Source organism: Microcebus murinus, chromosome 1, assembly GCF_040939455.1.
Source record: "Microcebus murinus isolate Inina chromosome 1, M.murinus_Inina_mat1.0, whole genome shotgun sequence".
Taxonomy (NCBI): Eukaryota; Metazoa; Chordata; class Mammalia; order Primates; family Cheirogaleidae; genus Microcebus; species Microcebus murinus.
In genome coordinates this window covers 61606611-61629553 of record NC_134104.1, presented here as the reverse complement: position 1 = coordinate 61629553, position 22943 = coordinate 61606611, and the positions used below count along the sequence as shown (strand labels likewise).

The 22943-nt window shown below is 36.1% G+C and overlaps 1 protein-coding gene across 4 annotated transcripts in view; it reads left to right on the top strand.

Annotated features, from left to right (window-relative positions):
• IGSF11 (immunoglobulin superfamily member 11) overlaps positions 1–22943 on the top strand; it is a 170215-nt gene that overhangs the window by 134332 nt on the left and 12940 nt on the right. For all 4 annotated transcript variants that reach the window (XM_012780598.2, XM_076001698.1, XM_076001687.1 and 1 more), the window contains 3 exons: positions 9207–9370; positions 10832–11039; positions 13678–13833. In XM_012780598.2, coding sequence (XP_012636052.1) covers positions 9207–9370; positions 10832–11039; positions 13678–13833 — 528 coding nt within the window. The remainder of the gene's footprint in view (positions 1–9206; positions 9371–10831; positions 11040–13677; positions 13834–22943) is intronic.

The window sequence follows — 22943 nt, the reverse complement described above, 5'->3', positions numbered from 1 at the left end:
GTGATAGTAATAGGAGACTTGCTGAAGAGAATTCTGATAAAGTTCACACCAAGTGTTAGGAGATATTGTTGAGTAAATGCCACCCACATAATATATTGACCTGGCCTTTAAGAGTCAAATAAGTGTATATGTGTGTACTTTTGAATCTTTTGAAAAGTTGCTAAAGGGGTGATAATCTAGAGAATAAATAAGCATGGTTCAGTGTAAGGCATGCTACTTGACCTTGGGATGGTCCCTGAGTAATGTCTGTGGTTGTAGGGAAAAGGTCAATAAGAAGGCACTGACATAACATCTGAAGGGGGGGAACAGTAGTACCGTGGAAATATAATGCCATGGAACATAGACTATGTAATGAGTGTTTAATGCTTCAGCAAGAAAATAAAGATATATAATTTTACGGTAGACTGCCCTTGCATACAACAACAAAATATATTGTGTAATATGGCATAAAATGAAGTAGAGATTTGGCAGTGATCCTGTAAATTGATTAATGTAGATGACCAGTATGTAATAGAGCCATCCATATTGATAATATTACTCTTTATTTCATTTTTTACTATGTAAATAGCCAAAGCATAATTTAATTTCAATTAACACAAACATACTTTTTAGTTCAGATAAAAGTTTTTAAAAAGATTACATAATAATAAGTGTAAAGGTAGATTATTTAATCTTACTAAATTTGTTTAAAATGTGAAGGAAGTGTGGTTTGTTTAAAATATTACTACAATGTTCGGGAACTTCACTATTCCTTAGTTTCCTTTAGAAAACTAGGAGTATAGTGTGGAATTTTTCTTTTCTGAAATTTAAGTCCGATGGAATTATAAACTTAATTTTAATAGGTTAAATAAATTTATATTATGTTTTATATGCAATAAACAACACTTGTGAGCTCATATAGGAATGATATTAGCCAATAAGTATTTTATGAACTCCTAATATTAAATTTTGGGCAAAAGGATAACAGGCTCCCAAAGTGCCATTAAGTCCTTTTGATACTTTGCTAATATATTCCTAGAGGAAAGAGTTCTGGCAGTTGGACTGATTCTGAAACAAACACTTGTTGCATAGACATCAGAGAGCATTCTATTTTGAAATCTCTGTTGGGTTGCTTGGACCAGTCCCCATTGTGAATTTCTGATGTTGTAGCTCTGATGAGTTTGGAGGGGAGATTTCACGTCATTTGCTTATAGCAGTAGGCAGATTACTGTAAAATGTCCTTTGTTCTTTTGGTTGTATAGTGTGGATGATCCCTCTTAGGACTTTTAAGGATTCTTTGTTGCCAACTTCTTTTCCTCTAACATATATTTCTTGTTTGAAATAAGATGAATTTCTTTCTGCTCTAAATCTTGGGAAACAGGCATCTAAAGAAAGAGTACAGACAAATGTAATTTATGATTTCAACTCTGAAGAGGAAACATAGCCAGGTTTATGTCTTTTTTATGTAATGGCTAAGAGTCATTCAGAATTTATAAGCTGACTTAATTTTTCTTGGGTGAAAGCATAAGAAAAGACTCAAGTCTGCAAAATCCTCTCAATTCAACTCCTAAATTTTGTGCATTTTATATGTAAATATCACAAATTGTAAGATATTTTAAGTGAACTTTTAATCTAGTATTTAGCATTAAAGTTTAAATTATTGCCTTGAATTTTAAATATGGAAATACACTTTAAAAGTAAACAGAGTTTTTAGTTTTTTTTTTATAGGATGGGAAAAAAAAATCAAGCATTTAAAATGTGAAAAACACCCATTTCCCTCCTTCTTACTCTCTCTAGGAAATTTATTTATTTATTATCTTTTTAAAATTTCTGCATATTATGGGGGTACAAATAATGTTTAGGTTACATATGTTGCCTTTGCCCCCCCACCCCAGTCAGAGCTTCAAGCATGTCCATCCCCCAGATGGTGCTCATCTTGCTCATAATGTATGTATATACTGTCTCCTCCTCCCCCCTCCTATCTGCCCATTGCCCGATAAATGTTATTCCTGTATGTGCGCTTAGGTGTTGATCAGTGAAACCAACTTGCTGGTGAGTACACATGGTGCTTATTTTTCTATTCTTGGGATACTTCACTTAGTAGAATGGATACTCAGTTCAGTTGATACATTAGAGAAGAGTCCTGAGACACGATCACAAAGCAACTTTGTCTTTCACATCCCTTTACATTTATTTGAGGCCAGCTCTTCTTTCCCTATGCGAAAACTAAAGCAGGTTATACAACTTTTCTTATCACTGTGAATTTAGAAATAAAGCGAAACAAAAAAATCTTAATTTATATACAGAATTTTATGTATGGTTCCTAGAACGCCAGTGATGCACTCTCTAGCAATCCAGAGATCTGCCTCTAGCTTCTCTCTACTGAAGTCCTGTCAGGAAGCACTCTTGGCAGAACCTGAGAGCCGTTGTAGGATCACCTTATGTGTGTCCACATCTGATCTATTGGAACTACTTGGGCGTTCTTTGCCCTAATACATTAGGTAATGAGGCCCCTTTTCAGAATGGGTCTTACAGAGTACCATAGCTCAAATTTGAAAATTCTTTCCACAAAGCCTCTTTACAACTTACACTCCTGACACATTTATTCTCTATGTAGTCCTTGAAGTTATATAACCAGTTTTCAGTTATCTTCTTTGCACAAATTCTTCAGGGTAGCCTGTCTTAATATCTTTTTGGTATCTGATGATACATAATATCTTAAAGTCATTGATGACTTTCTTGAAAAATCCTGTTCCATACAGAATTCTGATAGAAAGAGAAAAATAGCCTTTTTATGTTAAATGTTGATATCTATGTTAGATAGAGTAGAGCAGGTATATTGACAAGTAGAGTTTTTGTTTTGAACACCTTTTTAACCTTATTAGTTTATGACTCACATGATAAAAATCATTTATTTTGTTCATAGTCCTTAGTACTATCTGCTTTTATTTCTTTTTATTTACTTATTTCAGCATATTATGGGGGTACAAATGTTAGGGTTACATCTATTGCCCATGCCCCCTCTCCCCGCTAAAGTCAGAGCTTCAAGCGTGACCATCCCCCAAACTTTGTGCATCTCACTCATTATGTTTGTATAAATCCATCCCCTCCTCCCTGTTCCCACCTGCCCAACACCCAATAAATGTTATTCCTATGTGTCCGCTTAGGTGTTGATCCGTTAATACCAATTTGCTGGTGAGTACACATGGTGCTTGTTTTTCCATTCTTGAGATGCTTCACTTAGTAGAATGGGTTCCAGCTCTGTCCAGGAAAATACAAGAGGTGCTTTATCACCATTGTTTCTTAAAGCTGAATAGTACTCCATGGTATATATATATATACACCAAATTTATTAATCCACTCACGAATTGAAGGGCACTTGGGTTGTTTCCATGACTTTGTAATTGTGAATTGTGCTGTTATAAACATTCGAGTGCAGGTGTCTTTTGTCATTTGATCTTTTGGGTAGATGCCCAGTAGTGGAATTGCTGGATCAAATGGTAGATCTACTTGTATAGCTTTAAGGTATCTCCATATTACTTTCCACAGAGGTTGAACTAGTTTGCAGTCCCACCAGCAGTGTAGGAGTGTTCCTATCTCTCTGCATCCATGCCAACATTTATTGTTTGGGGAATTTTTGATAAAGGCCATTCTTACTGGAGATAAGTGATATCTCATTGTAGTTTTGATTTGCATTTCCCTGATGATTAGAGATGTTGAGCATTTTTTTCATGCGTTTGTTGGCCATTATTCTGTCTTCTTTTGAAAAATTTCTGTTCATGTCCTTTGCCCACTTTTTGATAGGGTTATTTGATTTTTCCTTGCTGATTTTCTGGAGTTCTAAATAGATTCTAGTTATCAGCCCTTTATTGGATGTGTGGCTTGCAAAAATTTTCTCCCATTCTGTGTGTTGTCTGTTTGCTCTCTTGACAGTTTCTTTGGCTATGCAGAAGCTTTTTAATTTGATAAAGTCCCATTTATTTATTTTTGTTGTTGCTGTGATTTGCCTTTGGTGTCTTCTTCATAAATTCTTTGTCTAGGCCAATGTCTAGAAGAGTATTTCCAATGTTTCCCTCTAGAATTCTAATAGTTTCACACCTAAGGTTCAAGTCTGTTACCCAGCATGAGTTGATTTTTGTGAGAGGTGAAAGTGTAGGTCCTGTTTCAGTCTTCTACATGTGGCTATCCAGTTTGCCCAGCACCATTTATTGAATAAATGTATGTTTTTGTATGTGTATGTGTATGTTTTGTCTGCTTTGTTGAAGATTAGTTGGCTATATGAGGATGGTTTATATCTGGGTTCTCTGTTCTGTTCCACTGGTCAATGACCCTGTTCTTGTGCCAGTAAAAAGCTGTTTTAATTACTATAGCCTTGTAGTATAGTTTGAAGTCTGGTAAATTGATACCTCCTATTTTGTTTTTATTGCCTAGGATTGATTTTGCTATACGGGGTCTTCTCTGGTTCCATACGAAGCGTAAAATTATTTTTTCTGTATCTGTGAAAAATGATGATGGTATTTTAATAGGGATTGCATTGACACTGTAGGTCACTTTGGGTAGTATAAACATTTTAACAATGTTGATTCTGCTGACCCATGAGCATGGTCTATTTTTTCACTTGTTTACATCCTCTACAAATAGAATTTTTATTGTTCAGTATCAGTCCTATTGATAAAGAAATATCCTTACACCCTAATCGTGATACAAATGATACTATCCTCATCACTTATTTTCTGAGAGATGATCTGTGGTAGAGTTTGGTATGGTAGAAAACATACTTTATTGGAACTTAGAAGATGCAGGTCCAGATATTAAGACCTTAGGCAAGCCCATCTCTTTGGACTCTAGTATTTTCATGTGGAAATTGAAGGAATTGGATTAGATCAATTTAGCAACATGTATTTATTTAGTTCCTATTATGTGCTTTCTTAGAGCTTATGATATACTGGTGAAGATATGTTAAATAATCACAGTAATGAAGGTATGATTACAAGCTCAGATAGTGTCCTGACACTGCCTTGTGAGATCCTGATCTAGACCGAGAGGTCAGGAAAGGCTTTTCTGGAAGAAGGTAACACTTGAGCTAATATGAAGGATGAATAAGTTACAGAGGTTGGAGTTTGGAACAAAGCAAACCAGGCAGAGAAAAGAGAGCAGAGCAAAGGCTCTGATTCAAGAAGTCAAGAGAAATTTAGTTGGCAAACTGTATCAGATTTAATCATGGATTGGCTTTGGGAGGTATGAGAGAATAGGAGTTAAGGAAGATTTCTAAATTCGTGGCTTGTACAACTTGGTCTTGTTTGAGCCATTCACTGCCATAAGGAACATCAGAAAGAAGCCAGAATACACAGGGGAGGAAGCATGGAGGGGAAGAATTGGTCTTGGACAAGTGGACTTTTGAGATACCTTTGAGATAGCCACATGGAGTTGTCCAGGAGGCACTTGGATTTAAGAGGAGAAGTTTAGGTTAGAGATATGTATTTGGAAGCCATTAGCATGTATATGATAGTAGATGAAATTCTGTAGGAAGATAGTTTAGAATAAGAAGTCAAGGCAGCCGTTTGGGAAATACCAACATTGAATAGCCACATGGAAAAGGCTGAAACAGTAAAAGAGATTGAGAAAAAGTGTGCGGAGAGATAGGAAGAAAACCAGGAGTGAATTATGTTGCTGGTGCTAAGGGAAAGGTGTGTTTCAAGGAGGGGGGAAAGTTCATTTCTGTTAGAAGCTACTAAGAGTCCAGGAGTGATTACAAGTGTCATTTGACCACAAGGAAGTCTCTGGGAAGTGTAGGAGAGAACTGTTTTTAAGAAGCGGTGGGGGCAGGAGTGGATTGAAGACTGAATGGGAGAGGAGTCTGTGGAGAGAGTGAGTATAGACAGATCTTTCAAGAAGTATGAGAGAGAGAGAGAGAGAGAGAGAGAGGGAGGGAGGGAGGGAGGGTGAGCGCTCGCGCGAGCGTGAGCGCAGGCGAGAGCAGTTTTTGGAAATGACTGTGGGGTGTAGGGAGGTAGGAACATTGTTTTAAGTTGAAATACTTGAGGATGTTTAGATGCTATCAGGAAGTCTCCCGTGCAGAGGGAGGGACTGAAGCTACAAGAGAGGGGCAGTCTGTGATAAGGTGACTCAGGGAGTCAAGCAGATGGAATTTAAAGTTCATGTAAAGGGTTGGTCTTAGATAAACTCCTCTAATCTAACAGGAGAGAGTGAGATGAGGGTGAGGCAGACTGAAACAGATTTGTAGATTTAGAAGCAGAAAGTAGAAGGAATTTCTAATGGTTTTATATAAAATTCTATTCTGATTTTATATTTTGTGATATGATAGTGATAATAATAATGAAAGTTTATGGAATGATTTCTATGAGTTATGTGTAGTAGTTAAGTGTATTTTCCCTATAGACAAACTGCTTGGATTTGAATACAGACCTTGTCACTTCCTCACTATATGACTGTGTGACCCTGAGCTGGTTTTAATTCTCCTTGGACCTCAATTTCTTCTGTAAAGTGGGGATAGTGTCAGTAGATACCTGCCTTATAGAATTAAGTGACTGTAAGCTCTGTGTGTGTGTGTGTGTGTGTGTGTGTGTGTGAGTGTGTGTATAGAGAGAGCTTAGTGTGGCTTGGTGTGGCCAGTGTACTCCAATGTTAGCTAGCAACAGCAGTCGTGGTGAGAGTCCTCAGCGTCTGTACTGCCCTCATCATATCCCTTTGATGATGTGATGACAGTATTTAGCCCTGCTTTACAGATAAAGCAACAGATTCAAAGTCAAAGATTAAGTGACTTGTTCGAGGCCATACAGATAAGTACATGAAAGAGCCAGATCTGTCCAGCTTCAGGCCCACACCTTTACAAGTTCTGAAGGCAGCTTATCTAGAATATTTCTTCTGCAGCTGTCTCAAAACTTTAGATTTCAGGGTTAACCTCATGTAAAAATGTGAAGTAAATGAGGTAGTCTTTCCCAGCCTCTGCTGCCCGGAGGCTTGCCGTGTGCCAGCAGACCTTCTGTTTCCTCCTGGCTTCCTCCCCTGCTGCGCATCTACTTTCCCCCTGCTTACCCTGTCGTGGTTGTTTTCCCACCTACATCTTCCTCTCTCATTCTTAGTTCTTGTTGGTCATTTCTTTTCTTTTAAAAATTTTTATCAAAGATTATATGAGTTCAGCTTGAAAGTAGTGAATCATTGGTGAATGGTATACGTCATCTTTATGGTTTATGGGGGTCACATTCACTTCTTCCTTACATTGTGGTCTGAAGAATGCAATGATGGAGGTTCTGTCACCAGTTTGGCTTCCACATTCATTTTTAAAAACATCTAGTGGCATTTATCATAACTTTATCATATCATTGTAACAAATATACTCTTTGTTCTTCTATTCATTGCCTCTCTGTGATCAAATAACCTTCCCTTTCTGCCTCTGACAGCTTTCTTCCAACTCCCTTTTTAAAACTTAGAGCCTTTCCCTAATGTTAACTTAGAGACTTTCCTGATATCATCAAGTGCTTTATGTTCTAGCACAGATGACTTATGAAACATTTTATTATGCAAAAAACTCCTGAGGACATCATCAGACTATATGTGAAGAACATAAAGTTCTATAGAAGGAAGGTGTTAATGTATGTTTATCTTTTAAACTAATTATAGTCATAACAGTATGTTATTGAGTTACTTTTTTTGGAGAATTGAGATACTATCACTTAAAACAGTTTGAGGTATTACCATAGACTGAATGTATTTTTCATGCTTTAGGGGATAGCTTCTTTGTAGGGTCTCCCTGACCTGTTTTAATCTCCTGTTATTTCTGTATTATTCCATAGTCCCAGGGAGGCAGGCATTCTTTGCAGAAGAGATAACAGTTATTTTGACTTCCCAGGAGTTGGCTCTGATGAGTCAGTTTTCTTTTTTTGAGTTTTAACGGTGTTATTGAGGTATAATTTATATTCCACAAAATTTACCCATTTAAGGCATAAAATTCAGTGATTTCTACTACTGAACTTATAGAGTTGTATAACCATCACAACAATCTAGTTTCAGAAGCTTTCCATCACCTTAAAAAGTCCCATTGAGCCTATGTGCAACAATCCCTGTCTCTCCTCTTTAGTTCCAGGTACTACTAATCTGCTTCTCATCTCTATAGATTTTCCTTTTCTAGACATTTCATATAAGCAGTGTTTTTCATCTGGCTTTTTGCATTTAGCAAAATGTTTTTGAGAGCCTCATCCATGCATGTACCAGTAGTTTGATGCTTTTTATTTCTGAACAGTATTCTATTGTATGGTTATGTCACAGTTATCTATTGGCCAGTTGATGAATATTTGTGTTATTCCCCTTTTGGGGCATGATATGAATGATGCTGCTATGAATATTCATAGACAAGTCTTTATGTGGACATACATTTTCATTTTACTTGGGTAGATTCCTAGGAAATGGAATTGCTGAGTTGTATGGTATGTTTATGTTTAACTTTTTAAGAAACTGAAACTATTTTCCAAAATGGCAATATCATTTTATGTTTGTACCAGCAATGTATGAGATTTTAGTTTCTATACATTCTCATCAGCATTTGGTTTTGTCTTGATTATAGCCATTCCAGTGGATGTATGGTAGTATCTTACTGGGGTTTTAATATGTATTTCCCTACTGATTAATGATACTGAGAATCTTTCCATGTGCTTATAAGTACTTCTTGAAAAGTTTATTAAAATCTTTTTGCCATTATATAATTAGATTGTCTTTTCCATATATCTACACACACAGATATATATATATATACACACATTCATACATAATATATAGATTCTGCATGTATTTTGTTAGATTTATTTATAAACATTTAATTTCATGGTATGCTATTATAATGATGCTTTTAAAAATTCAGTTTATCTCTCATCTTTCATCAACATTGCATGTTTTGCTCAAACCCTACCAGTTGAATTCTTTCCCATGTTGTGTTTGAATCTGGGCAAATACCAGATGGTGTCTTACAAAAGAGAATAAATAGCCTTTAATAATATTTTTTGGTTGTAGTTTCTAAGAGGTAAAGAGGTGAATGAACCATTTTTATTATTTTGACTCAATGAATGGTCAGCAGTTGTTTAGTAAGACTGTCATATCAGTCTGTTCACATTATCAACAATAATGTGATAACCTAAAACACATAAACGTTTCTGAAGGAGTTTGGACTGTGGGGAAAGGGTGAGTATATAACCTCCCTGTTCCTCCTTCTGTAGGTGTTGCAGCATCCCTGGAAGTGTCAGAGAGCCCTGGGAGTATCCAGGTGGCCCGGGGCCAGACAGCAGTCCTGCCCTGCACGTTCACTACCAGCGCTGCCCTCATTAACCTCAATGTCATTTGGATGGTCATTCCTCTTGCCAATGCTAACCAGCCTGAACAGGTACTTCTCTTCTACCCTGTGCTACCGCTAAAATATTAATCTTATTAGAAGAGGTGGGCAGGGAAGCCTCCTGAGTATACATTTGATTTCTAGACTAAGGTGGCAGTTCCAGTGTGCCTGTAACTATTTTAGGTCCTACCCCTCTGCATTATTATTAGTCAACCATCACATGTCAACTATCTTCTTTTTAAAAGCCTAATTTTTTTTTTAAAAAAAGCATATTAACAATTGCCTAGGAGATCCTTCTAAGAGTTTTATGTAGGAACCTGAAATTTTATCAAAAACATTGCTGATAGGAAAATACCAAGATGGAAAAAGCAAAGAAGACAGAAGGGACTGGCACTAACACTGGTGGTTGGGAGCATAATTTTAAAAGATAGTGATAATAGTAAGGAAGTAACATTAGGTGGTAATACTTGATTTATTTACCTGATTTTACAAATATTTGAAAGTAAACACAACAAGGCATACTAGCCAGCCTCGAAGAGTCTTATATAAATTAGAATGTGCACACAAAAGAATATACCTGAAGATGGAAGCTACTCCCTAATAAGCTGTATGAATTATAGGAAAAAGACCAATAATTTGTAATTCCCACTGCAGAAAATAATGCTCAGGAAACTAATGAATTGTGATAATGGCTACACCTCTATTTACAATGATAATATATCTTTTATGAAGTTTTTCTGGTTTAATAAGCTTATTACTACCTAAAAATATTTTATAGGCTACATTTTCTGATGTAAAATTCAATGGAAGCTTCCTTTATTTCTTGAAACCATGGAATTTTTGTGGTTAGATTGCATCTTCAAGATCATTTTGGTCAACCTCATCATTTAAGGAGTCAAGGATAGAGTCAAAGAGGCATAGAAAGAACTTGACTATAGTTATCCAAACATTAAAAGGTAGAGCCTGAATAGAAAGAACCAACTCCCTCATTCTCAACCCAGAGGGCTTTTTGCTACACCATTTTGAGCCCTCTCCCCCAAAGACTTAACTTTGACAATAGAAATTGACATAAGAACAGCAGTCATGTACTTATAACTCTCCTTCCCTTTTATGATATTTATGTTCAGTCTATAACTCTGATCTATCATCAGGTGATCTAATAAGCCTGAGAATGGCAATGCTAATATTTAAAAAAAATTATATTTTGCAATTAATTTTTTGAGCTGGTAAAATATTTACAGGCTGATAGTAGGGTAACTTTAAAGATATTTTCTATATTCTGATGAGTTAAGTAAGGGAGAAATGATATTCTAATTTGTTATGTGAGAATTTAGAACCCCAAGATACCTATGGATAGGGGCAATATTAAAAGTGGGTGACAGCTCTCAAATTAGAAATAAAATTTTCCAGCATTCGGTGTAGCAACATTCATTATCATCTACTCGATAGTTATTGCTATGTGTTTAGGAGGGAATACAGTGGCCCACTTATTTATTTTGCTTTCTTTTGCAGGTCATTCTGTATCAGGGTGGACAGATGTTTGACGGTGCCCCCCGGTTCCATGGTAGGGTAGGATTTACAGGCACCATGCCAGCCACCAATGTCTCTATCTTCATTAATAACACTCAGCTGTCAGATACAGGCACTTACCAGTGTCTGGTCAATAACCTCCCAGACAGAGGGGGCAGGAACATCGGGGTCACTGGTCTCACAGTATTAGGTCAGTGACAGAGTTCCAGACACCTTGGACTTTTCTTAAGAATCTCCTGTCAAGTGTATTTATTTCTGTCTTTCCTTCCACACTCTCAGTCGGCTCATGTTCTTTTCTTGTCTTATTCTCTTAGTTCCAGCTTTACTCACTTCTCCATGATTTTTTTTTGAGACAGAGTCTCACTGTATTGCCCGGGCTAGAGTGCTGTGGCATCACCCTAGCTCCACAGCAACCTCAAACTCCTGGGCTCAAGTGATCCTCCTGCCTCAGCCTCCCGAGTAGCTGGGACTACAGGCATGTGCCACCATGCTCAGCTAATTATATATATATATATATATATATATATATATATATATATATATATATATATATATATATATATTAGTCATCTAGCTAATATCTTTCTATTTTTAGTGGAGATGGGGTCTCATTCTTGCTCAGGCTGGTCTTGAACTCCTGAGCTCAAATGATCCGCCCCTCTTGGCCTCTGAGAATGCTAGAATTACAGGCATTGAGCCACCACTCCTTCCTTGCCTTCAACATGCTTGTTACACATACTTTTCCCACTCCTTTCCCCATTTCAGGTGATCTCTAAAGTTTACTTCTTCAATGATTTTTTTCTGAAGGTGGAGAAGGTGGTATCAAATACTATCAAAAGTAGCCCCTCACTTTTCTTAAGCTTCTACAGGACAGAACTTACTGTTGAGAGCAAATTAAATCAATAATTTTTTTTATCGTGAGTATGACATGAAGCAGAAGTTTCAGCATGTGTGAGAACAATACTATTACTTCATTCGTATGTCACACTAAACAGGATCACCACAGTTCTCAGCTTGTACCTGTTGTCCTGCCATAATTTTAATACCTCCTTTTACTCTCAAAAGTATCCTTGCTCAAACAATAAATCATATTATCAACCAGATACTGAGACCAAATAGATTTAGGGCCTTTGCCCAGGTTAGATAGACAATGAACAACGACAAAGTTTATACTAAAACTTAGATTTCATTACTCAAACCAGCACTCTTTCCATTATAGCATGCTGTTAGGCTATCTCACACTAAATTGTGTACATTCTAAACATGTTTTATTTCTGAATTCTCCTGTCTCTGAAATAAAACACTGCTTTCTAAACAGACACTTGTGGTAGAGGTGGCTAAATGCAGTTCATTTGGGGAGATGGAGAAAGTGCTTAGAGCAGGTTGATTGATTCTCCTCCATCCTATCCAAGTCCCAGAATCTACTCCCCTAGTCCTCATCAATTCTCCCACCTTTTTATCTTTCTGTTGTTGAGGCACTTGAGAATACTTTTTTTTTTTTTTTTTTGCCTTGGGGATTCTTGCCATGTTCCCCCTTTGGGCAACAATATGCTATAAACCTCGGTGCCTTTTCCTCTAAGCCTTCAAAGAGAATAAGAAAACTACGGACCAGGCTGGTGATTTCATTCTTAAAATCTTACACATTTTAATATATTCAAAGTTGTATAGATTTTGAAATACTCTGAGTGCTGAGTACAGAGTACTAATGAAATTAAATGTTATTCTGATGCTTATACCTGTAGGTTAGGTAACTGGCTTTCCACATTACTGAAGCTTATTTTTTTTTCATTTTTTTAAAGGAAAAAAAGCCTTTAATTTATTTTATTAATTAGTTATTAATTAATGCTACCTCCAAAGATTTTTCCTTCACAGCATCACAATGGCAATGTCAAAGGCAGTAAATTGAGGAGATTGTTTTACCCAGTAACAGCAGTTAGGATTCTCTAAGAGTTTTTACTTTTTCTACTCATAACCTTGCATTGTTCTCTCTTCTCCCACCCACTGTCTTTCCTGCTTCCTCTGTACACGCTGCATTCGTTTTTCATTCATTCATTCATTCATTCATTCATTTCTGAAAGGGTGAACATATTTATTGAAAAGTCATTAGTATTACAAATATATCATCATTTAGACTTAAACTACTGTCTACATTCTCTAATACAGGACTTAAAGCTATGGGCTTAGTTTATATTTTTATTTGCTTGTGTTTTACTACACGTCAGCACTTTCTTCCTTTAGTGTTCTTTTTGGTAATTTTTGTTCCATGCTCTTTTTGTCCTTATGTGTCTTAATGATTATAAAATGTTCACTGCATTACTGTAAACATCCTCCTTACTTGGACCTTACTCTAGTTTTCCCCACATTTGGTATAAAGTGGGTCTCTCTGGTTCTGTTTGCAAAGTATCAAAGGACCTTGTTAAGGTGGTCTTAGAGAATAGCTAGCAGGGTAAGTGTGTTTTTCCTTGAAATCTCCTCTGAAAGTGGCCTCTTTCAGCAGTGATTTTAAAGGCAACATGTTGACATGAAGAATCTTAAGAATTCTTTAGAGGAAGCTAAGTGAAAATAAGATCATATCTTAAAAATTGAATCTAAGGGTATACCCCCTTTTTACATATTTGTTCCCTGCCAACTGAAGTTGCAGGCCCTACATCTCTGCAATCCTTGTATAGTACATGACTATTCTCTGGCTTCATCCATGAGTTTGTATCCTGGTATGTCCCCCCAAAATAATGTTATGTCAGGTTCAGTGTACTGAATGTTGATGTCTCCCCCGCCATCACTTGGCTTACAGTAAATGTGTACTTTATTGCTTACTCTTCCTGTTATAGTTCCCCCTTCTGCCCCACACTGCCAAATCCAAGGATCCCAGGATATTGGCAGCGATGTCATCCTGCTCTGTAGCTCAGAGGAAGGCATTCCTCGACCAACTTACCTTTGGGAGAAGTTAGACAATACCCTCAAACTACCTCCAACAGCCACTCAGGGTATGTACAGTGCTGCTTTACTTATTTTATTAGTTATCATGGAAAATTCTGATCCTAAGATTCACAAAGTGACTTCAATAGATTTTGAAAAATAACACCCTATAACTGCAGAAAAAGCTTTCTGGTTCATTTTGTGTTTTGAATTTTAAGGTGAGTAAAACATTTTCTCTCTCTGTTCTGTGTTGCCTTTAAGAAATATATCTTATCCAGTGGTAACTATATATGGAAATTCTGTTCTATTCAAGGGAAGATTTAAAATAGCTCAATGATAGCTTCTTTGAGTTAACTCTAAGACAGTTCTTGAGGTTTATATCTGAGAATCTACTTCCTACTTGAAGCACTGCCTACTTTAAGAGGAGAAACATCAACAGAGTCATCAGAGAGTTAATTCTCCTGTTTTCAGCCTCAAATATAATTAGAGGAGGAAGACAGGAAGGAGAACAGGAAAAGGCCTCAGATCACTGGAGATCCAGGAATTGATCACACCAGACAGGTAAAGATGGAGGAGGCCTGAGCGTCATGGATGGTTTCTACCTATAAAACCAGCTATTTAAATTTTATTTTAAAGGAAACATCCTTGAGAAGTTGAGGAGATTTTATGAAACAAATGAGGGAAAATTATGGAATTATATAAAAAATCTTCTGTTTCAAAAAAATAAAATTTAGCGATCACTAGTGTTACATCATCTCTAATACAGAAAATATCTCTTGTAGTATTCTCGGCAGATTTACAAATCTTAATTTAAATATAAAAAGTTAGCAGTTAATGGAGAGGCCCCAAACAGCCTTAATTATGCCTGATAAGTTTGAATCATATTGATGGTACATGCCTGTTGTGGAAAAGGAAAATCCTAAGTTCTGTGGTAAAGTTATACATATTAAAGAACCAGGGCCATAAGTCTCTAGAGAGCCCATAAGTTTTCTTTAGGAATCCCAACAGAAATATTGATAGATCTTCCCATCATCTTCCAATTAATCTAGTCCCAAATTCAGTATTTAAAAAACTTACTTTCAGTGTAACTTTTGGGCTATGTTAATAATGATTCCTGCCTGCAGTACTATCATTTATTGCTAAATGTTTCAGCCATTGTATTTAGTTTATTCTAAACTATATTTAGTTTATTCAGCCACTGTTGGCTCAATAGATTTTTTTGTAGACTGATTTGTTAATCTCACCATTATAAGGAGCATGCTTAAAATAGTTCTTGTCTTGAAATACTGAAAATCAAATTCTAAATTTTCTAGTAATTGTTTCTGTAACAGTTTATCTCTATAGGCCTATTTTTTTTTAATAAGGGGGTTAACAATAATCATCTTCAAGGTCCTCTATGGCAGTATTAACATTCCATGATTTATATTGATAACATTCTATGGAATATTGGATGGAGTTTAGAATTACAAATGAACATTTGATAGTGGTTACTTGTATGTAAGTTGTCAAAAACCTATAGAAAAAGCCTTCCATACCTTTTTTTTCTGGATAAGTGTATATCAGTCAAATTTCTTGGTACCCTCTTTGCAACTTGAATAGTCTTTGGTACTTTAGTATAAAAGTGAACTATTTAATGCCAAGACTCAAAACCTTTGTCTTTTATAATTTAAACTCTGGATTGGTTATCAGAATTACTTTAGGTTACCTTTTCTATCATAATAATGCACATTAAATGAGTCAGATTTTTAATTTAAATTTGCCTCTTGATATCTATATTAATAAAGTGATCTCAAAATAGCATATAACCGCAAAATAACAGATTTTTTTTCAGGAGATTTACTTTACTAATTATGTTTATAGTTGTTTCATATAAACTCATGATGCATTCTCTGAGGAAAGAATATTTGAACCCAGGGGAAGGCATCCCAGAATTATGGTAGGTGACAGGATAATAATATTTTGGGATTAGAATTTTTTTATGTGTATGAGCTAGCTTGAAGGAGCTCCCTCTGGCTAAATTTGGGACTATTTGAACATTAAAATAAATACATAGTCTGTAGAATAAAATGAGAGTCACTGTATCCCTACTGATAAGCATAACTAAATGGGGGCAAAAGGAAAGCAGGTTTTACAGTAGAATGCCAGCTACTGTATACAGAAGGAATAATGGAGTGAGACAAATCATCACTGCTGTCTAAATAGCCAGCAAAAGTTTGATGAAGAATAGGCCATTAACATGGCTTTAAAGTATGTCCCTACAAATTACTTACTAATTACAAAAAACCAGTAACTTTATAAAGAAGAGACCACTTTGACCACTTTAACCAAGTGATCAAAGTGAATGTCACCAATATTGTGACAAACTGGTATCACATACGTTCTAATATATGCATTGAAAAGGACATACCATCATTTCTGTGGTATTCCTGTCAAAAACACATGACCTGAATCTAATTATGAGGAAACAGTGAATAAATGTGAAGGCAAAACTGTTCCAGACTGAAAGAGACTATGGAGTTCAGATAACTAAATGCAATGCAGAATCTTGGATTAGAATCTGGACAGAGGAAGAAGTAACTCTAAATGGCATTATTGAGATAATTGGTGAAATTTAAATACAAACTGTGGATTAGATAATACTGCTATATCAATGTCAAATATCTCAACTTTGATACTTATACTGTGATTATGTAAAGAATGTCTGTGTTCTTAGGAAATATTCACTAAGTACCTAGTGGTAAAGAGGCATGATGTCTTTAACTCTTAAATGGCTCAGAAAAAAAATCTGTATATTTAATGAGAAAATAATAAAGCAAGTGGGACAAAATATAAGCGATTGTTGAATCTGGGTAGATAATATATGATATGTAAGAGTTCCTTATAGTCTTCTTGAAAATTTTCTGTAAGTTAAATATTACATTGAAATAAAAGTTACTAAAAAATTGTCCTTGTATAATTCATACTCAAGATTTAAATGAATCTATGAGGACTATCCTGTGAAGTACATGTCATTTTTACACAGAAATAATAAAGTAGATTTATTATTGTCTTATTGGTAAATAGCACTGTTGAATTCTAAGAGAAGTAAAAACTATGTTTAAGGGATAATATTATTTGGAGCAAAATGTAGCAGTTTGGTCTGTGTTCTTAAGACCTGTACAACTGACACATATTCCAGTAAGTGTGGAAACCATGCATGACACACAGTTTTCCAGCCTCTACATTAGTGGTTCTCAGCTGGAGGCACTTCCATTTGGCCACATTAGATATACTTTTGGTCATCACACCTGGGTAGAGGCTAGTATCTTGAAGAGTTGTTTACACTTTCATGCTCATTGCATCATTATTTATGATAGCCAAGATATGGAATCAAACTAAGTATGCATCAGCAGATGAATGGATAAAGAAAATTTCTCTCTCTCTCTCTCTCTCTCTCTCTCTCTCTCTCTCTCTCTCTCTCTCTCTCTCTCTCCCTCTCCCTCTCTCTCACACACACACACACTAGAATATTCTTCAGCCTTAAAAATGAAGGAAATTCTGTCATTTATGACAACATGGATAAACCTGAAGGATTATACTAAGTGAAATAAGCCAGGCATACAAAGACAAATATTGCATGATCTCACTTATATGTGTGCCATGGTCTGAATGTTTGTGTTTCCCCAAAACTCATATATTGAAATAACCCCAAGGTATTAGGAGGTGGGGCTTTGGGAGGTAATTAGGTCATAAGGGTGAAGTCCTCATGATTAGTATTAGTACCCTTATAAAAGAGAACTACCTAATCCCTTCCACCATGTGAGGACTGCAAAGCAGGTTCACTGTGCACCGGTTGCATTCAGACATAAAACAAGTTACATGAAGTGAATTTATTACTTACAGACAGACAGGCAGCAAGGGACAGCTGATGCCTAGGATTCATTGCAAGCCAATTCCCCAAGGAAAGTTTCCCCTCAGGAAAGTTACCTGGAACAGATCTGCACATGCCCACTTGCATGTCTGCGGAGAGATTCCAGAAAGCACCCGCCTCTGGGTTTTATACCCAGGGGTCACAGGAATCACTGGGCTAAAGGATTGGAGCACATCCTGTTTCTAGGATGGACTGGAACAGAGTCCAGGGTATCCTAGCTAATTTCTGTGCTGTATTCCCAGCATGTTCTGTAGTTATTCTTGAAAACTGTAAGCAGGAAAGGGTAGAGAACTGGGTGGGTCAAAGGCCACCTGAAGACTGACCTGGAAGGGCACAGCAAGAAGGCAGCATTATCTATAAACCAAGAAATGGGCTTTCACCAGACACTGAATCTGCTGGAGCCTGGATCTCAGATTTTCCAGCCTCTAGGACTGTAAGAAATAAATTTCTGTTGTTTATAAGCTACCCAGTCTGAAGTATTAAGATTTTGTTATAGTGGCCCAAACAGACTAAGACAATGAGGAATCTAAAAATGTTAAATTCATAGAAACAGAGAGTAGAATGGTGGTTTCCAGGGACTTGGGTGGTGGGGGAAATGGGGAGATGTTGGTCAAAGAGTACAAAGTTTCGGTTATACAGGATGAATAAGTTCTGGATATCTAATGGATAGCATGGTGACTATAGTTAATAATACTGTATTGTATACTTGAAATTTGCTGAGTGTAGATCTTAAATGTTATTACCACGCACACATACACACACACACAGACACACACAAAGGTAGCTATGTGAGGTTAATGGATACATTAATTAGCTTGATTGTGGTAATCATTTCACAATATATACATATATCAAAACATCATGTCATATGCTAGAAAAAATTCTATAATAAACAGGACAGCCCTCACAGCAAAGAATTATCTGGCCTAAAACGTCAATAAATAAGTTACATTTAACATTTTCTAATGTTAAAACATCTATGCATTTCTGGAGTAAAACCAATTTGTTTGTGATTTTTAACCACTTCAGTACCGCGCTCACCGGCCTCGAAACCTTGCCCGCAGCCGGCACTCACAGTCCGCACCATAGTTTTTGCTGTGCATTGACGACCAATCTGTTTTGCTCTTGTGTGATAAAGAAAGCTTTAAAGCACTGAAAGCTTGTTTTACTTTACAGGCAGCTTTACTTGTAATGTAAATCAGAATAGGTAACATATACATACATGTTTTCATTACGTTATTTTTAAATGTTCACAATTTTATTTTGATAAGTGGAAAATTAGAAAAGTCATATCACGACTGTCAGCTAAAGTCGACATGTGCGTTCATGGCTATTGACTATAGTCAATGCTGGGCTGTGAGCGTTCATCTGTGACTATCGACTATAGTTGACGCTGGTACCGAAGTGGTTAAAAATAAATTGTTCCATTCATTCTACTGATATTTTCATAGAATTTTTGCATCAGTGAGAGAGAGGCCTATGTTGTTTTTTTTTTTTTGCCTTCCATTGTACTGGTTGTACAGTTTTAGTATCTTGTAATAATACCAAATCTCATATAAGGAGTTGGACAGCTTTTCCTTTTTTTCTGTTTGCAACAATATGAATAAGATGAGGATTATCTGATAATTCCGTAGAATTCTGCCTATGAAAGCCTTGCCTTGTATGGTTTTTTGGCTAGATTTTTGACTACTGATTCAGTTTCTCTAATGATACAGGTTTATTTAGATTTTCTGTATCTTCTATATTTTTTCTGGAAAATGTCTCTTTTGTCCAAGCTTAGTGTTTTGCCATCAAGTTGTTCACAGTATTCTTGATATGAGAGCAGAATAATGTATTTAAGAGTATAGGTTCTGGACTCAGAGGACATAGTTTTGAATCCTGGATCCAGGAATTCCTGGGAATGTGACCTTGTGCCTTAGTTTTTTTATATGTAAAATGGACAAAATCATTGTAACTATTTCACAATTGCATGAAGATTAAATGAACACACGTGAAATGTTTAGAGCAGCAGTTAGTTAGAGCAGCAGTTCTAAATGTTCGTATTGTCACTTACTAAATATTAGTATTTGTATTATCATTGTTCTTTGCTAAATTTTTAAACTCTCTGTAGTTAGTTCTTTTCATTCCTAATACTGTTTATGTGTGTTTTTCCATTATTTTTTGGATCTGTCTTACTAAGTCCAACCTTTGATTTTGTCTGTCTTATATGCTTGTATTAATTTCTGTACTTCATTCATTCATTTGACAAATACTCGTTGAACACCTACTAGGTGCCAGACACTGTTTTAGGTGCTGTAGACACATCTGTGGACAGGACAGATATTCTTTCCTTTGCAGAGCCATGCTCTAGGGTGGGTGGAGTTTGAATATAATTAATAAATTGCGGAGTTTGTTAAAGGTCATAAGTTCTATGGGGACAAAGATCAGGGTAAAATAGGGAATGAGGAGCTGCAATTTTGAAGTAGGTGCTTAGGGTAAGACTCATTGAAAGGATGATATTCTAGCAAATATTTAAAGATAATGAAGGAATGAGCCATGTGAATATGGAGCTGGAAAGTGTTCCAGGCAGAGAGAACAAAAGGACATACAAAGGCCTTGACATCAGAGATGCTGGTGTGTTTGGAGTGGATTGAGCAAGGCAGAGAAGAGTAAGAGCTGTTATGTCCAGTTGCAGGTGCTGGGATATATTGCATGTAAAACTTGTTCATTGTATTATTTAATAGTCTATGTCTTTATCAATATTTTATCTGTTTCAGCTATTATTTTATGACAAAGATGTGTTTAAAAATCATATCGTAAGATTGTGGATTTGTCAGTTCTTGCAATTATGCCAGTTTTTCTTTACCCATCTTAAGCTTATGTCATTAGGCGCTTACAGGTTTGTTATATGTCACTGGTATTCTGTACTTAATAAGCTTTTTGCATTTTTTTACTTATTAAAATTAAAGCTACTGTAGCTTTCTTTGATTATTATTGGTATGTTTTTATTTTATGGTTCATTGGCTTTCAGCTTTCCATGCTTTGTGTTTTAGGTGTATTTTTATATGAATAGCTTATGTCTGGATTGAGTTTGGTTTTCAATCTGCAATCTTAGAGCTTCTATCCTTTAACTATTTGAATCCATATAAAGTAATTATGATCATAGTTTCTAATATTGGATGTTTTCTATTTTCTAAGCTTTTTCTTTACTTTTCTCTATACCTTCTACTGATTATTTGAGTATCCTTTATAATCTTTTTTCTTCTCTACTTTTTAAGTTATAATTTTATTTCTCTTAGTGTCTCAATTCTTTTTTTTTTTTCCAAAGTGGAGAAGTTAAGGGTTTACTTATATATGAAGAACCAGAGAAATTTTAGCAGGATTACAACATTTTCCGTATAAGACCAATGCATACATGATAGTAATTTGATTGGTTACAAATTGCTATATTCCAAGAAAGATTACTTTTCTACTACTTATAATATATGTAAATTTCAATGATCTGAAAACCATCTCTTTTAAATGTAATAATCAGGTAAAGTGCCCCATCTCTCTGTTTCTGTAAGAGGGTAAGAACTTGTGGGGTTTTTTTTTCAGCATATTATGGGGGTACAGATTTTAAGGTTTCAATAAATGCCCATTTCCCCTCCTCCCCCCAAAAGTCTGAGTCTCCATCATGACCATCCCCCAGATGATGCACATCTCACTCATTATATATGTATATACCCACCCCCCTCCCCCCTCCCACCTGCCCAATACCCTATTACTGTAGCACCTATGTGACCACTTAGTGCTGTTCAGTTAATACCAATTTGCTAGTGAGTATATGTGGTGCTTGTTTTTCCATTCTTGGGAAACTTCACTTAATAGTATGGGTTCCAGCCTCTAACCAGGAAAATATAAGATGTGCTATATCACTGTTGTTTCTTAGAGCTGAATAGTACTCCATGGTATACATATACCACATTTTATTAATCCATTCTTGGATTGATGGGCACTTGGGCTGTTTCCACAGCCTTGCAATTATGAATTGTGCTGCTATAAACATTCGAGTGCAGGTGTCTTTTTTGTAGAGTGTCATTGGATCTTTTGGGTAGATGCCCAGCAATGGGATTGCTGGATCAAATGGTAGATTCACTTGTATCGCTTTAAGGTATCTCCATATTGCTTTCCACAGAGGTTGAACTAGTTTGCAGTCCCACCAGCAGTGTGGGAGTGTTCCTCTCTCTCCGCATCCACACCAGCATTTATTGTTTGGAGACTTTTTGATAAAGGCCATTCTCACTGGAGTTAAGTGATATATCATTGTGATTTTGATTTGCATTTCCCTGATGATTAGAGATGTTGAGCATTTTTTCATATGTTTGTTGGCCATTCTTCTGTCTTCTTTAGAAAAGTTTCTGTTCAAGTCCTTTGCCCACTTTTTAATGGGGTTATTTGATTTTTTCTTCCTGGTTTTTGTGAGTTCTAAGTATATTCTAGTTATCAGTCCCTTATCGGATGCATAGGATGCAAAAATTTTCTCCCATTCTGTAGGTTGTCTGTTTACTTTCATGACTATTTCTTTGGCTGTGCAGAAGCTTTGTAGTTTGATCATGTCCCATTTATTTATTTTTGTTGCTGCTGTGATTGCCTTTGGGGACTTCTTCATAAACTCTTTGCCCAGGCCGATGTCTAGGAGAGTGTTTCCAACTTTTTCCTCTAGAATTCTAATAGTTTCATACCTTAGGTTTAAGTCTGTTATCCAGCGTAAGTTGATTTTTGTGAGAGGTGAAAGGTGTGGGTCCTGTTTTAGCCTTCTACAGGTGGCTATCCAGTTTTCCCAGCACCATTTATTGAAGAGGGATTCTTTTCCCCAGCGTATGTTTTTGTCTGCTTTGTCAAAGATGAGATGGCTATATGAGGATGGTTTTATATCAGGATTCTCACATCTGTTCCACTGGTCCATATTCCTGTTTTTGTGCCAATACCATATTGATTTAATTACTACAGCTTTGTAGTATAGTTTGATATCTGGCATATTAATGCCTCCCATTTTGCTTCTGTTGCCTAGAATTGCTTTTGATATTCGGGGTCTTCTTTGGTTCCATACGAAGCGTAAAATTATTTTTTCTATATCTGTGAAGAATGCTGATGGGATTTTAATAGGTATTGCATTGAATCTGTAGATCAGTTTGGGTAGTATAGACATTTTGATGATGTTGAGTCTGCTGATCCACGAGCATGGTATGGATTTCCATCTGTTTACATCCTCTGCTATTTCCTTCCTCAGTGTTTCATAGTTCTCCC